The sequence below is a fragment of the Balaenoptera physalus genome (assembly GCF_965194825.1).
Source record: "Balaenoptera physalus genome assembly, chromosome: 6".
Lineage (NCBI taxonomy): Eukaryota > Metazoa > Chordata > Mammalia > Artiodactyla > Balaenopteridae > Balaenoptera > Balaenoptera physalus.
This window is the reverse complement of record NC_138885.1, coordinates 70,404,183-70,420,324: the sequence shown is the minus strand read 5'-3', so window position 1 is coordinate 70,420,324 and position 16,142 is coordinate 70,404,183. Positions and strand designations below refer to the sequence as shown.

The window sequence follows — 16,142 nt, the reverse complement described above, 5'->3', positions numbered from 1 at the left end:
CCAGAAATGAACCCACACTTATATGTTCAATTAATCCATGACAGAGGAGGCGAGAAAAGACAGTCCCTTCAATAAACAGTGCTGGGAAAACTGAATAGCAACTTGCAAAAGAATCTGCCTGGACTATATTCTCACACCACATACAAAAATAAACTCAAAAAGGGTTAAAGACTTAAATTTAAGACCTCAAACCATGAAACTCCTAGAAAAAAACATAGGCAGTACACTCTTTGACATCAGTCTTAATACTTTTTTGGATATGTCCTCAGGCAAGAGAAACAAGCAAAAATAAACAAATGAGACTACATCAAACTAAAAAGCTTTTTCACAGTGAAGGAAACTATCAACAGCTGCCTACTGAATGGTAGAAAATATCTGCAAACAATATATCCAAAAAGGGGTCAACATCCAAACTACACAAAGAATTCACAATTCAACATCAAAAAGCCCCAAACAACCCAATTTAAAAATTGGCAGAGAACCTGAATAGACATTTTTCCAAAGAAAACATACAGATGTCCAACAGACACATAAAAAGATGCTCAACATCACAAATCATGAGGGAAATGCAAATCAAAACTACAATGAGTTATCACATCACAACTGTCAGAATGGTTATTATCAAAAGGACAATGAACAAGCACTGGTGAGGATGCAGAGAAAAGGGAACCCTTGTGCATTGTTGGTGGGAATGTAAATTGGGCAGCACTATGGAAAGCAGTATGGAGGTTCCTCAAAACACTAAAAACTGAACCACCATATGATCCAAGATATATGCACCCCTATGTTCACTGCAGCATTATTTACAAAAGCCAAGATATGGAAGCAACCTAAGTGTCTATCAATAGGTGAACAGATAAAGAAAATATATGGCACACACACAATGGAATATTACTTGGCCATAAAAAAGAATGAAATCTTGCCATTTGTGACGACATGGATGGACCTAAAGGGTATTATGCTAAACGAAATAAGTCAGACTGAGAAAGACAAATACTGTATGATTTCACTTATATGTAGAATCTAAAAGACAAAACAAACGACAAACATAAAATTTTAAAAATGAGACTCATTAATACAGAGAACAAACTGATAGTGGTTGCCAGAGGGAAGGGGGTTGCGGGGGATGAGTGAAATAGGTGAGGGAGATTAAGAAATACAAACTTCCAGTTATTAAAAAAAAATTAAGTTATGGAGATGTAATGTACAATTAAGGATTATAAGTCAGTAATATTGTAATAATTTTGTATGGTAACAGATGGTAAGTAGACTTAACGTGGTGATAATTTTGTAATGCATAAAAATATCAAATCATTACGTTGTACACCTGAAACTAATATAGCATTGTTAAGTCAATTATCCTTCTATTTTTAAAAGTTGGAAAAAAGAAAAAAAAAGAATGGAAAGAAGTTCAAGAGTAAGGGCTGAAAGATGTGACTATAGAACTGGTGCTAATACTTAGAGAAATAAGAAAACTCAGAACAGTAACTTCATTTGGGAACAAGAAAAGATAGATAATGAGTTAAGTTTCAAACTATAGCTGTGCTAACATAGTGTCACTAGCCATATGTGCCTACTTAAATTTAAATTAATTAAAAGTATGCAAAATTTAAAACTCAGCTCCTCAGTCACACTAGCCGCTTAATGGCCCCTTAATTTCAAGTGTTTAATGGCCACATGTGCTTAGTGGCTACCGTATTGGACAGTGCAGACCACAGAACATTTCCATCATCACAGAAAGCTCTAGTGGACAGTAATGTATAAAATATGAGTTGACAGCAGAATAGAATTCAAGTGGGTGTCATTTTAATATCCCTGATGCTGGATTCCTATAAAGTTCAAACGTCTTTAGAAGAAATGCAAAATCCAACCACATAATCAATCTGAGTGGGAGTTGCAAACTGTGAATATAAAAATTAAATAATTCGTATTACTTGATTACAAGGTCCTGAGATACATGAACGCTCCCCACTTGGTGGTATGAGGTGGCTGACACGGCAACTATAAATAGAGTTTGGAGAGTCCCAGTAAAGTTACTGACAAGAATCTGGTCAGCATCCTGGCCCAAATCTCTGGTTAGTAACTTGAGATATGCTGGCAAGGCCAAATATTATTTACAACACAGTATTTTTCTTAGTGAGTGTTAAGATGATCTCACTCAAGAGGCAAAACTCCCTTGTCAAAGGTAACTGCAGTTACCTAGAATGGTAACAGCCTTCCTTAATGAGTAAGCATATTTCAACTACAGAAAGACCTAGAATTAAACATATGACTGCTTAAGAGAAGAGAATCAAAGTCAGACGTTAATGTTTTTCTTTTAAGAAAGCTAAGCAAAGGGACTTCCCTGGTGGCACAGTGGTTAAGAATCCTCCTGCCAACGTAGGGGACACAGGTTCAATCCCTGGTCCGAGAAGATTCCACATGCCACGGAGCAACTAAGCCCGTGCGCCACAACTACTGAGCCTGCACTCTAGCGCCTGCAAGCCACAACTACTGAGCCCACATGCCACAACTACTGAAGCCTGTGCACCCTAGAGCCCACATAACACAACTACTGAGCCCACACGTCACAACTACTGAAGCCTGCGTGCTCTAGGGCCCACGTGCCACAACTACTGAGCCCACGTGCTGCAACTACTGAAGCCCGTGCACCTAGAGCCCATGATCCGTGGCAAGAGAAGCCACTGAAATGCAAAGCCCACGCACGGCAACAAAGAGTAGACCCCGCTCGCCGCAACTAGGGAAAGCCCACGCGCAGCAACGAAGACCCAATGCAGCCAAAAATAAATTTTTTTTAAAAAGTAAGCTGTAAACTTAAGATTTGTGCATTTACTTTTATAATAAATTTGTAAGAATTCAATAAAGTTTAACAAAAATAAGTATATATACAAACATTTATAACTATCCAAATAAGGTTTGTACCACCCCAAATTATCTCAGGACCATCAGTGCTATGTGTACTATACTTTGAGACACACTAACATATCAAAAAAAGAAAAGGGGAAGGGAAGACCATGTTCTGGGAACAGCAATAATTCTGGTATGTAGCTAGAGTACACAGTAGGTATCAAGGAAATAAGAGACAGCCTGGAAAGGCTGATTTAGACAGATCCTCCTGGAGGACGCTAACTGCCCTACCAAGGAAACTAAAATATATTCAGTAGGCAACAGGGATAATACATGCAAATGATATAGATGGAAGACTGTTTATTTACCAAAAAGTTTTCAGCCCTTTCCCTTAATTTCTCCAAAAACATTCCAGCAAAACCTCCATTCTCCAGCCTCCAGTTTCCAATGTGGAGGGACTTCAGAAAGGTAACAGTCCTGGCCTCTCCCCAGCCCTCACACATTCACTCTTTCTCATGGGAAGAGTGACTTACCTGGTTAGTGGCTTCTGAGAGGAGGCATTAAGCACCTGCGGTCAGCTGTTTTTCTCTCTCTCCAATCTATCGGCTATGGAGAGGTTATACTCTAGTCTCTCAGTGCCATGTATGAGGCTTCCCAGAGCTGACTCTGCCCTTGCAGAGGAAATCTGTGGTCCAGCACTACCTGTGACTGAGCATAGCTAATTCAGGGTAAATATTAGGTAGTCCAGATCCAAGCCATATACTCCAACCAGCTTTATTGGTAATAAAGCTGACATTTTTACTCCATCTGTCTATATTCTGACACTTACTTCTCAGTCGATTATGAACTCAGATGTGGGACAGAGGTATAACTAAATATTACCACTAAAGCCCAACAAATAAAGAGAGTAAACTCTACTCAGAATCCCTTGATTTGGTTTGGATTTGAAATTAACATAAGCTGTTGAAGATCAGTTTATTAGTAGTATCTTATTTCAGTAGTAAGAAAATAAAACCAAAAGGAGTAATACTTGCTTAGCACTTGCTTTTTATTTATTTGTTTATTTATTTTTTATTTTTTATTTTTGGCTGCGTTGGGTCTTCCTTGCTGCACGCAGGCTTTCTCTAGTTGGGGCGAGCAGGGGCTACTCTTCATTGCACCGCGCGGGCTTCTCATTGTGGTGGCTTCTCTTGTTGCGGAGCACAGGCTCGAGGCGCACAGGCTTCAGTAGTTGTGGCACACGGGCTCTAGAGCACAGGCTCAGTAGTTGTGGCGCATGGGCTTAGTTGCTCCGCGGCATGTGGGATCTTCCTGGACCAGGGATCAAAACTGAGTCCCCTGCATTAGCAGGTGAATTCTTAACCACTGCACCACCAGGGAAGCCCCAGCACTCGCTTTTAAACGGTTCCATAAAGTATCTCATCTGACTACAACAGCACTCCATTTCTCTGCATCCTAAAAAAAGATCACTTATTTTATTACTAGATATTTTTATTAAGTGACCAGAAGGTAGATGGCTCTATAGTAGAAACTTCCTGACATAATGAAGTCTATTTACAGAAGATATGGTCCATCTCAAAATGATACTTCCAATCTAAGAGAAGTATGATACCAAATAACCATGGAGATTAAGTCTTTAGGGTTTCTTATTCATTTACAGTCCAAAGATAGTTAATTTACACCCAGGCAGTAAATCCCCCATTACTTCTTCTCCTCTCTTCCTTTCTCCTCTGATCTGGCGTCTTCCACAGTCCTCCTCCTCCTCTTTCCCTTTTATTCTCAACACCATTTTCTCTCACAAGTCAAGCAGCAAAATTCACTCACAAAAGGAAACAGGTTGGTCTATCTTTTTAAACAATGCATTATATTTTCTTTTTTTTAAACATCTTTATTGAAGTATAATTGCCTTATAATGGTGTGTTAGTTTCTGCTTTATAACAAAGTGAATCAGCTATACATATACATATATCCCCATAACTCCTCCCTCTTGAGCCTCCCTCCCACCCTCCCGCTCCCACCCCTCTAGGTGGTCACAAAGCACCGAGCTGATCTCCTTGTGCTATGTGGCTGCTTCCCACTAGCTATCTATTTTACATTTGGTAGTGTATATATGTCCGTGCCACTCTCTCACTTCATCCCAGCTTACCCTTCCCCTGCCCTGTGTCCTCAAGTCCATTCTCTATGTCTGCGTCTTTATTCCTGTCCTGCCCCTAGGTTCTTCAGAACTATTTTTTTTTTTTAGATTCCATATATATGTGTTAGCACCCGGTATTTGTTTTTCTCTTTCTGACTTACTTCACTCTGTATGACAGACTCTAGGTCCATCCACCTCACTACAAATAACTCAATTTTGTTTCTTTTTATGGCTGAGTAATATTCCATTGTATATATTATGAACTTCATTTTGACAGGATCATATATTTTATAATTCATATAATAAGTACAATATAAACTAATGTTCTCTTAATTATGACACTGTATATGATCATGATCTATTCAATAACAAAAGATTTGCAACTTGGATGACAAAGAAAATAGCTTGATGACAACCAAGTAGGTAATTTCCCCTAGAGAACAACATCAAGTGCAGTACTATTGCATAGGGGAAGAAACGCAGCCTCTGGAGGAAGACAGATCAAAGTTGAAATGCTGTCTCTTTTATTTCGTAACTGCATGACTTTAGACAAATTAACTACTCTAAGCCTCTACTTCCTCACCTGTAACATACATATAGTGTCACCTCCTTTTCAGAGCTACTCTGAAAATTAAATGAGATAATGTACATAAAGCCTCAGCAGGGTACCTGGTATATTAGGACTTAATCAAATTAAAACTCCTATTACTACTATTACTAGAATTCCTAGCTAGGAACTCAATGCAGGCTAAGTATTTCATTCAGCATAACTACTAAAATAAGCTCTAATTTTGCCAAATGACGTTAAATCGTAAGTCAGGTCACTTGTGCAAATAACCTTGTTGCAGAAATGCATCAGCTCTTACAGGCTTCAGATGTCCTCCTGGGAAACATTTACAAGAGGTTAACTCAGGTTTTTCCTTCTGGAAAATATCTACCAAGGTTTCTGGTAGGTGTTAAATAATACATTATTTTTTAAAGAATGGTGTGTATAAGTAACAGTATGGGCAAGTAAATTAAGTAATTAATAGCTTCCTTAATCAGATATTCTTTTGATCTGAACCATAAGAGTTTATAACCTCTGTTAAAACTGCCATAGAACAGTTTTGACTAACGCAAACCACAAAGAGTTTGCAGCCAAAATTACAACTGGAGAAGTGGTTATCAGTATAGAGGGACAGATGTGAACAAGGGCTTTTTTCCTTCTCTTTTTCATAACATTACAGTAACTTAAAAAAAAAACTGAAAAAATCCAAAACCAAGGCATAAAAATGTCACATATATTGTTGACATTTACTATGATTTTTAGGCATCTAAAACTCCATCCAGAAGCAAGAGCAAAAAGAAATTGTTCATGGAGTAACATGCACTTAAAGGAAAACAGAGGTCCAAAAGTAAACCATCATCCTCAAAACTCTACTCTGCAACTTCAAATAATGAGAATATATGTTCCTGGACAGAAGTAATTAGAACCAACTCATAGGAGACCATGTGACAAGTGTAACAGGTTTTAAATATCACCTAATGCACTAACTTCCAAAATGCAAATCCATCCTTTCCTCTCTATTCTCACTGCCATCATCTTGGTTTAATCCTTCATTATTTCTCACCTGTTCTGCTACAACAGCTTCCCTGAATGGATCTTCCTATATCCATCCTCATCCTTCTCCAATCCATTCTGAACACTGTAGCCAAAGTGATTGCTCTCAAACCCAAACCCAATCTGATCATGTCCCTTCCCGGCTTAATTCCTTCAAGGGCTCTCCATCATCTATCCTCCTACACTGCTTCATTTTTCTTCATCACACTTACCATCATCTGACATACTGTGTTACTTGTCTGTTCACTATCTCCACTCCAATTAGAATGTAAGTCCATAACGGCAGTCTTTGTTCAGTTACGTGTTGCATAGTAAGCAAACATTCACACATAAACGAGTGAAAGAATGAATGGACTGATGACCTACAGGCCAAAGGCCTCCATGACCTGCTTGTGCCCTCCTCTTTTCACTTTACTCCCACCTCTACCAATACTGAATTATTTAGTTACCTAAATACAAGATGCACTTTCATGGCCCCCTGCTTTGCCGTATGCTATAACTTCTGTCTGGAATACAAACTCCCCTCACCTTCCAATCAACCTACCACACTATCATCCATATTTTTAAACCATCTTCAGAAAGCTTCCCCTGACCCCCTAGATAAAGTATATTACTCTTTCGTTCCTTTGTGCTGCATCTATACCTGTATCTACATTGACTCTACTCAAAATGTACTGGCATTTGCATCTCCCTTGCTATACTGAATTCTTTGAAGCCAAGGACTATTATCATCTCTTTACCTCCAATACCTAAGAACCTAAGACAGTATCCGTCATAAAGCAACTACTCTATAAATGTTGAGTAAATTAACATGCATGACTACTCTGTAAGGGGAATGAAAGCATGGAGTTTCAAGAAGTTACTCCTCCAATTCCATGATGATAATCAGCCATGAGATAAAAGAATTACAACCAATGACATCATCCAAGGTAATAAAAGAGAAGGAATTATATGAATAACACACATCACCAAATGCTTCCAAAATAATGACATACAGTCACACTCACTCTTTACTAGATATACACACTGGCTCCTTCCTGCTCCATCACTTGCCTTCCGTTTAGGCTCAGCTCTGGTGCTGGCAAACTGAGCCCCAGCTAAGCAGTAGATCACTCTGTGAAGAAGCTTTTGATGTTCCATCGAATACAAGTTTTTGTGTTCCCTCATATTTTGATTCAAACTTTAAAACAGTTGTACAGGATTAAATTTTACCACTAGCCACACCTAATCCTGAATTAAAGACCAGAGCTACTGATAGCATAGATTACATACAGTTGGGCCTTCAGTCCATGGAACAGCCACAGAAGGCCTCCCAGACCAGTCACCTTCAGCCATGAGAAGCCTCATCCATTACCCCAATGTGCCTTCCAAACATTACTATTTTTCTCCAAATGCTGTAGACAAAGGCCCCTAAATCCAGCCTTAAGGAACACCTGTCCTACCTTCTTAGTTCTGAGAGTGTGAACCTGCATATAAATGTACAATCACACAGATGCACACAAATGAATGGACATAAATGTACATTAAGCCATTAGAAAAATTAAAAGTTTTAGGGCTTCCCTGGTGGCGCAGTGGTTGAGAATCTGCCTGCCAATGCAGGGGACACGGGTTCGAGCCCTGGTCTGGGAAGATCCCACATGCCGCGGAGCAACTAAGCCCGTGAGCCACAACTACTGAGCCTGAGCGTCTGGAGCCTCTGCTCCGCAACAAGAGAGGCCGCGATAGTGAGAGGCCCGCGCACCGCGATGAAGAGTGGCCCCCACTCGCCGCAACTGGAGAAAGCCCTCACACAGAAACGAAGACCCAACACAGCCAAACATAAACATAATAAATAAATAATAAATAAAAATAAAAAAAAAAAAAAAAGTTTTAAATCCAGTCACAGCTAATATAACTTCAAATGAAGCCAGAGGCCAAGATGTGATCCTTGATTCCTTCCTCCCCCACCACTCAGTAACCAAGTTATGGAAAATTTACCTCCTAATACTTTTTCAAACATTATGCCCTAGTTCAGAATCACAGCATTTCTCACTAGGATAATAGTCTTCTAAACGGTCTCCCTGTTTCTGGACTCAATCAAAACTGCATCTCCCATTTGTTGAGGGGTTATGAAACAGGCACTGCACTAAGCGCTTGATCACTTTATATTTTCCAATTCTCACAGCAACAATGCAAAGCAGGAATTATTGTCCTCATTTTCAAAGATGAGGGGTCTAAAGCTCTGAGAGAGGTTAAGTGACTTGCCCAAGTCATGCAGCTGGAATTGTGAAGGAGAAATTCAAACTCAGATCTATGTTTCCAGAAACTATATGTTCAGCTGCTTAAACCTTCAACTCAATCCTCAATGTGACTTTTCTAAAAGGTAAATGTAATCATGTTTTACCCCACATAAAATCCTGCAAACAAGACCACATCTCCAACCCTCATCCCAAGTCATTCTCACCTCCTCCTGCAACACTTAACTCTTAGCAATTCAACCTCTCACTCCTTTACCTGTGAACACAGTTTTTCTACCAAGAATGCTTTTCTCTGGACTTCCCTGGTGGTGCAGTGGTTAAGAATCCGCCTGCCAATGCAGAGGACACAGGTTCAATCCCTGGTACAGGAAGATCCCACATATCGCGGAGCAACTAAGCCCGCGTGCCACAACTACTGAGCCCGCGTGCCTAGAGCCCATGCTCCACAACAAGGGAAGCCACCGCAATGAGAAGCCCGGGCGCTGCAAGAAGAGTAGCCCTCTCGCCACAACTAGAGAAAAGCCCACATGCAGCAACAAAGACCCAACGCAGCCAAAAAAAAAAAAAAGCTTTTCTCCTTTGGCAGGCTCCTTCCAATACAACCTTCAAGATTTACTCAGGCAATCCTTACTCTGGAAAGCCTTTGCCCTAACAAATAAATACCCAAATCCGGGTTAAGTGACTATTTGCTATGGTTATCAGCTAAGTTTCTTATCTCACTGTGTTATAACATTACTTTACTAGGCTATCAGTTCCTTATGAGTAAATATTGCATTTTTAAATCTCTCTATTCTTAGTACAGTGAGCATGTAGTGAAGGAAGGACTCATGAATGTTGAATTAATGAATGAATTCATCGGAAGCAGTACAGCTTAAGAATTTGGACCTAAAGTCAACTTGACGCACTTTCGAAATCTAACCTGCCACACAGTGTACCAGCCAATCCTGCAGCAGGCTTCTAAATCTTGTTTATTTCTTCATCTGTAAAATGAGAGATAACTGCACCTACCTCATAGTTTGGAGAGGAGTAAAAGAAATCACAGATTTAGCACAATCTCTGGCACATTGAAAGTACACATTAAACATTAGCACTTTTTTTTCCACTTTAAAAGTTTATCCATGCTGACAAAACCACATCTCAAAAAATAGCTTTTCCTTGTGGCTTCCATCAGAGCTTAACATTTCGCCAAAAAGTCGTAGTCAAGATGTCTTACAAACAACCTCAACCACAGACAAGGATCTTTCACCTTCTGGTTACAGCAGAGCTCAGTAGCTACCACCACACCCTAAATCACTAACCAGTGTCTGCTGTTTATTGCTTCTAACCCACCCCTCGATTTCCTCCCTCAAAATCAAAGACAACGTCCCTAAGCAAGCAGAAATCTACCCCACAGAAACCAGTCAGCAGCACCTTCTTCCAGGAACCACTTCTCCCCGCACCCAAGCTTGAGCGAATTAGAAGAGATCCATCATTTGGTACGAACCTAAATTTCTTTAGAGGATCACAATAAAACCCCTTCTATTTATTCCAAGACCTTGGCTTCCAAACTATTAATTCAATACAGAGAATGAATTTCTCGCATTATTAATCCAAGAAAAAGGGTCCCCTGAAAGCCTTCCCCAATAACAGTTCTTCAGGTCTACTACTCTCAAATAGCGACGAAAATCCACCATTTCATCCTTCCCCCTTCCTGACAGAATCCAGGGTCTCATCCACGCTCTCTTAAAAGCGAGATGGTCCGCACTTTCAGGGACCCGAATGCCTTCCGCCCAGCCGTGTCACCTCCCTTCCCATATCGCCGGTGCCCTCCCGCAGCACAGGCCCGGACTGGTCCCTCACCGGCTCCACAGAGCCGCTACTCACCGCTTCTTGGGGATGGTGCCCGACTCCTGCGCGGCGGGAGTGGCAGTGGGCGCCGCCGTGGCGGCCGCCGCCGCCGCTCTCCGCGCTTTGCACTCATTGGTACTCAAAGCCTCCTGGGGCCGGCCCAGCAGATGGCCCGAAAGAACCCGCAGCCTCCGCCCGGCGCGGTCCCGCTCCCTGTCCGCTGCAGAACCGGAGCCGGAGCCCGCGCCCGCGCCCGTCCCGCCCGCCGCAGCCGCAGCCGCCGCCTCCGCCATGGCTTCCGCCTTGTGCCGCCGCCCGGGACCGCTGGGCGCGGGTGAAAGGTCACTCAGAGCTGCGCCCGGCGCGACCATTCGCTGCGGCGCATCCCGGCAGCCACCGCGGCGACTGGGCGGCGGGTGCCATGCGCCTGGAGGTTCATAGACTCAGCTCCCGCCCACCGCACCCGCCCGCCTCCGCGGTCACGCCCCAGACCGCCGACACCTGTCAAGCAGGTGAGTTCGAGCAGTCCCGGGGTTGGTTCGGCCCGGTATGGGCTAGACCGGGAGCCAAACCGCAAGCGCCCCCGAGGTGTCCTAGTGCCCTGGGTGGCCTCCTCGAGTGTGGCCTGAGCCTCTGGAGTAGCTTTCGGCAGTAAACGCCTCGGAGCAGGAGACATGGGCGGCGCAGGGGACCTGACGAGCGAACCAACGCCATCCTTTCCTGCTGCTCCACCTCTGCTCCCCCTTCCTGCGGAGTCACTAAACTAACTCAAAACTGATTCGTGCCTATAACCATTAGAGCAAATAGCTATCATTTTCTCGTCGCCTACTTCGTGCCTGGCACTGTGCTTAATGCTAGATCTCAAGTAAGTAATCTCCATTTTACAGATGAAAAAACTGAGACTTCGAGACACTAAGTTGCCCGAGGGCGTGCAGCTAGTACATGCTAATGCTGAGTTGCAACCTAGGTTCTCTTTCCGTGGTTACTGGGTGCTGCGCCCTTCCTTTCCCTAATGGCGCCAAAGTTTTGTGTTGCTAGAGATAGAATTACCCTACAGGTGCTCTTAAGACTTCTCATTTATCTACAAATTGACTTCATTTTTGGAGAGTGGCACCTGGTGAAATTAGGGGCATATCAATAGGACAGTGCTCCACAATCGTTTTCAGCCAGTTGACTAGATACACTTTTATAAGCCACCTTGCAGACCTCAGCCATCAGAAGTAGAGTTCCTTTTTGCATAATGTGCAAAAGATAAGGGGCTTCCCTGGTGGCGCAGTGGTTGAGAGTCTGCCTGCCAATGCAGGGGACACGGGTTCGAGCCCTGGTCCGGGAGGATCCCACATGCCGCGGAGCAACTAGGCCCGTGAGCCACAATTACTGAGCCTGCGCGTCTGGAGCCTGTGCTCCGCAACCAGAGAGGCTGCGATAGTGAGAGGCCCGCGCAGCGTGATGAAGAGTGGCCCCCGCTTGCCACAACTAGAGAAAGCCCTCGCACAGAAACGAAGACCCAACACAGCCATAAAAATAAATAAATTAATTAATTAATTTAATTTAAAAAAAAAAAAAAAATTAAAAAAAAAAAAAAAAAAGATAAGTCTTGGGAATGGCAAGAGAAAGGGTTGCCATAAGCATTCTAAGCCCATTGAAGTCACCTCTTTTCTGAAGAGCCACCTTCTTGCTAACACAGTCTCTGTGAAAGAGTTAAAATATTCCAGGAGTTATTTGACTGATAGAAAAGAACTATTTAATAGTTCTGAGACAGTTCAGGCAACAGTGAAGAGGACTTGGTTTGTATGCCTGATCTCCAGATCTTAAGAGAGAGTTCAATGTTAAACGTCCAGTCTAACTACAGAATCACTGAGCCCCACTCCTATTTAGCTGCTGCTTCAAACCATTGGCTATTTCAGATAGACTAGGAGTGAAAAAAAGGGGGCAGTAAATTGCTGAGTGTCTAAGGAAAAAAACTCAAGTCTGAGAGTTAAGCAACTCTAGTCTTTGAGCTTCTCACACCGTATCTAGATGTTTCTAGAACAACATTGAAACACCAGCTAGCACATTTGCTTGCAATCATGTAAAATTCATAGATTTCTAGCCAAAATGCTGTATAAGCAACAACTTCCTCAGAATCTTTTTGGAATAAGACAGAGCTATTAATTTTTGCCTGACTCCCAGAGAGCTCTGTCTAATACTATTGGCATGCCTTAAATGTAAATGTAGTTAACTGACTTCCACAGTCTTTTCCATATTGAGGTTGAACATGCTTCTTGCCAACTCTCAGGAGACAAAATTTATAAATTTTGCCGATGTCAACAGAGTAACAAAAAGCCTTTTCTCCTGCGTGATGAAAAACTTGATGTAAACCAAAATTACAGTTTTGGTATAAACCATTATAGCTGTGGAAAAACGGCTGATTATATATATTGCAAATATGTGTACGGTAATGAAACACATGTAGGCAGTAAAAACACTTGTTGAGAGCCTATTATGTAACTAACTCATGTGGTATGAGATGCAAAAGTATTTAAGCCTATGCTTCATCTACATGGTAGAATTAGCTAGTTAGGAGTTAGAATATATATGGGGAACAAACTGTGTGATACTATCAGGTGGAATAAGTGTGATGTAGGTGACCGTGGTGAAGGATTTCCTAACCCCTCTCCTTACAAGAACAAAGCCCAAGCAGAGTGCCCTGATACTTGTTTCATGCTACCTAAGAGAAACAAATGTTTCACATGAAGCGTGGTCCATTGAGATTCCCACCAAAGGCAAAACCTCAGTGATATCCCATTCAGGAGGGCCATCTCTGCAAACTTATTCCTTCTGAGTCCTGGAACACTTGGCCCTTAATAACCTAGATCCCCATGGAGAGGAGACCATAAGTACAGATTCAAAGTGTGAACCCATAACATGTGGAATTTAAATGGAGTGGCCTTTATTTGCATTTACAACATCTCTTCTAATATAAGGCACACAAAAAAGTGAAATTAACTCCTGAAACATGCACCAAATTTCTTTATTGCACTGACTTTCATTACTTATCTTACTACTTTCATTACTTACAATTAATGGAGTTGTTTCCAGTTTGGGACTACTGTGGATAAGGTTGCTATAAACGTTCTTGAATATGTCTCTAGGTGGACATGTAGATGAATTTCTGTAACATACCCATCTAAGTGGAATTTCTAGGTCATCAAGTATGCATATATTTAATAGATAATGAAATGCCAAACTTTTCCAAAGGGATTGTACGAAATCGATTCCAGCAGCATGGGAGAGTTCCCATATGAGAGTTCTGACATGTTATTGTCAGTCTATTTAGTTTTAGCTATTATATACTATTATCTTGTTATGGTTTTAATTTGTGTTTCCCTAATTACTAATGAGATCAAGTGCCTTTTTGTGTGTGTTTATTGGCCATTTGGATATCATCGTTTGTGAATGTGTAATAAAGGTAGCTCTCCTGTATTACCTTCTAGAAGCCTTACAGTTTGTCCTTTCACATTTACACCTACAATTTACCTGGAATTGATTTTTATTTATGGTGTAGAGATCAGGTTTCTTTTTTTTTTTCCAATATGAGTATCCAGTTGTTTCAGCACCACTTGTTGAAAATATGTTGTTCTATAATACATTGCCACCTTTGTCATAAATCAAGTGTCCATATAGCATTAGTCTGTTTCTGGGCTCTGTATTCTATTCCATTGGTCTATTTATCTACCTTATGCCAGTATCACACTGGCTTAGCTACTGTATATTCTTTTAGATCTTCTACATACAATTGTATCATTTGTGAATAATAACAGTTAATTTCTTCCTTTCCATCCTTATACCTTGTTACTTCTTTTTCTTGCTTTAGCCAATTGGCTAGGACCTCCAGTACAGTGTTGAAGAGAAGTAGTAGTGGCACCTTTATGTTGTTCCTGATTTCAAAGGGAAATCTCTCAACACTTCACTATTGTTTGAAGTGGGTTGCTGAGTTTTTGTTTTGTTTTGTTTTTTAACAAACGTTTTAGCAGGTTAAGGAATTCCCCTTCTAATCCTAGTTTGCTGAGAGTTTTTATCATGATTGGATATTGAGTTTTATCAGATGTTTTTTCTGCACCGGTTGAGATGATCATAGGATTTTTCTCTTTTATTCTGTTAGTATGGTAAATTACATGGATTGGTTTTCCACTGTTCAGCCAATCTTGGCAATGCTGGCATAAACCCAACCTAATCATGACATATTGGCCTTTTTATGTATTACTGAATATAGAGTAGTATTAAAATTTTGTTTAATATTTTGTGTCTATGTTTACAAGTAAGGTTGGTCTATTATTTTCCTTCTTCTAATAGAAACATGTCAGGTTTTGCTGGCCTCATGAAACACGCTAGTGAGTACTTCTTTGTTTTCTAGGCTCAGGAAGAGTTTGTGTAAGATTGATCATTATTTCTTCCTTAAGTGTTTGCTAGAATTCACCAAAGAAACAATCTGAACCTAAAGTTTTCTTTATGGAAAGTTTTTTATTAAAAGATTAAGTAGTTTAATGCTATTCAGATTTTGTATTTCTGCTTGTTTCAGTTTTTAACAGTGTTTTTCTAGCACATTGTCTACTTCATTTACATTTTCAAATTTATGGACAGAGTTTTTCGTAGTATCTTCTATTATCATTTAATGTCTATAGGATCTTTGGTAATGTCCCACTTTTTTATTCCCAACATTGGTTATTTTGCTATCTCTCGCTTTTTTTTTTTAATCAGTTTGCCAGGCATTTAGCAATATTATTACTTTTTTAAAGGACCAACCTTTGACTTCATTGATCCTATTATATGTATGCTTTATTTTTTATTAATTTCTGCTAATATTGCTTATCATTTCCTATCTTCCACTTTTTTTTCTAATTTTTGGAAAGGAATGCTTAGCTCATTGGTTTCTCAGCCTTTTGTTGTGTTTCTTTTCTGATATATGCATTTAGGACTATAAATTTCTCTATAAGCAATTAACTTCAAGTTTCGACAACATTATTTTCATTATTGTTCAGTTCCAAATAGTTTGCATTTGTATTTGAAAAGAATAATTTGTATTCTCTCTTGTTTAGGGGTACAGTGTTCCCCAAATACAAATTTGACCTAATGACTGTATTGTTCAAGTCTTTTATATCCTAACTGATATTTAATTATTTTATCAATTATTGAAGTATGTTAAGATCTCCCACTATCATTATGGATTTATATCTTTTTCCTTGTACAGCTAATCTTTGTTTTCTGTACTTTGAAGCTATATATCAGATATGTCAAAATTATTATATTTTCCTGATGAATTGAACATTTTATAATTATCAGATATCCCTCTCTTTTTTCTAATACTGGTTTTTGTCTTAAAGTTTAGCTACACCAACTTGTATGTGTGTGTGCAGGGCAGTGGTGGTCTTATCCTATGACTTTTAATCTTTTTGTATTCATATATTTTAGATGTGTCTCTTGTAAACGGCATTTAGTTGTTTTCTTTTAGGAAGTA

The 16,142-nt window shown here is 40.4% G+C and overlaps 1 protein-coding gene across 1 annotated transcript in view; it reads right to left on the bottom strand.

Annotated features, from left to right (window-relative positions):
- AGPS (alkylglycerone phosphate synthase) overlaps nucleotides 1-11,031 on the bottom strand; it is a 142,390-nt gene extending 131,359 nt beyond the window's left edge. The window contains exon 1 of the mRNA XM_082466714.1: nucleotides 10,682-11,031. Coding sequence (XP_082322840.1) covers nucleotides 10,682-11,016 — 335 coding nt within the window. The 5' untranslated portion in view covers nucleotides 11,017-11,031. The remainder of the gene's footprint in view (nucleotides 1-10,681) is intronic.
- Between the last annotated feature and the right edge of the window lie 5,111 nt (nucleotides 11,032-16,142).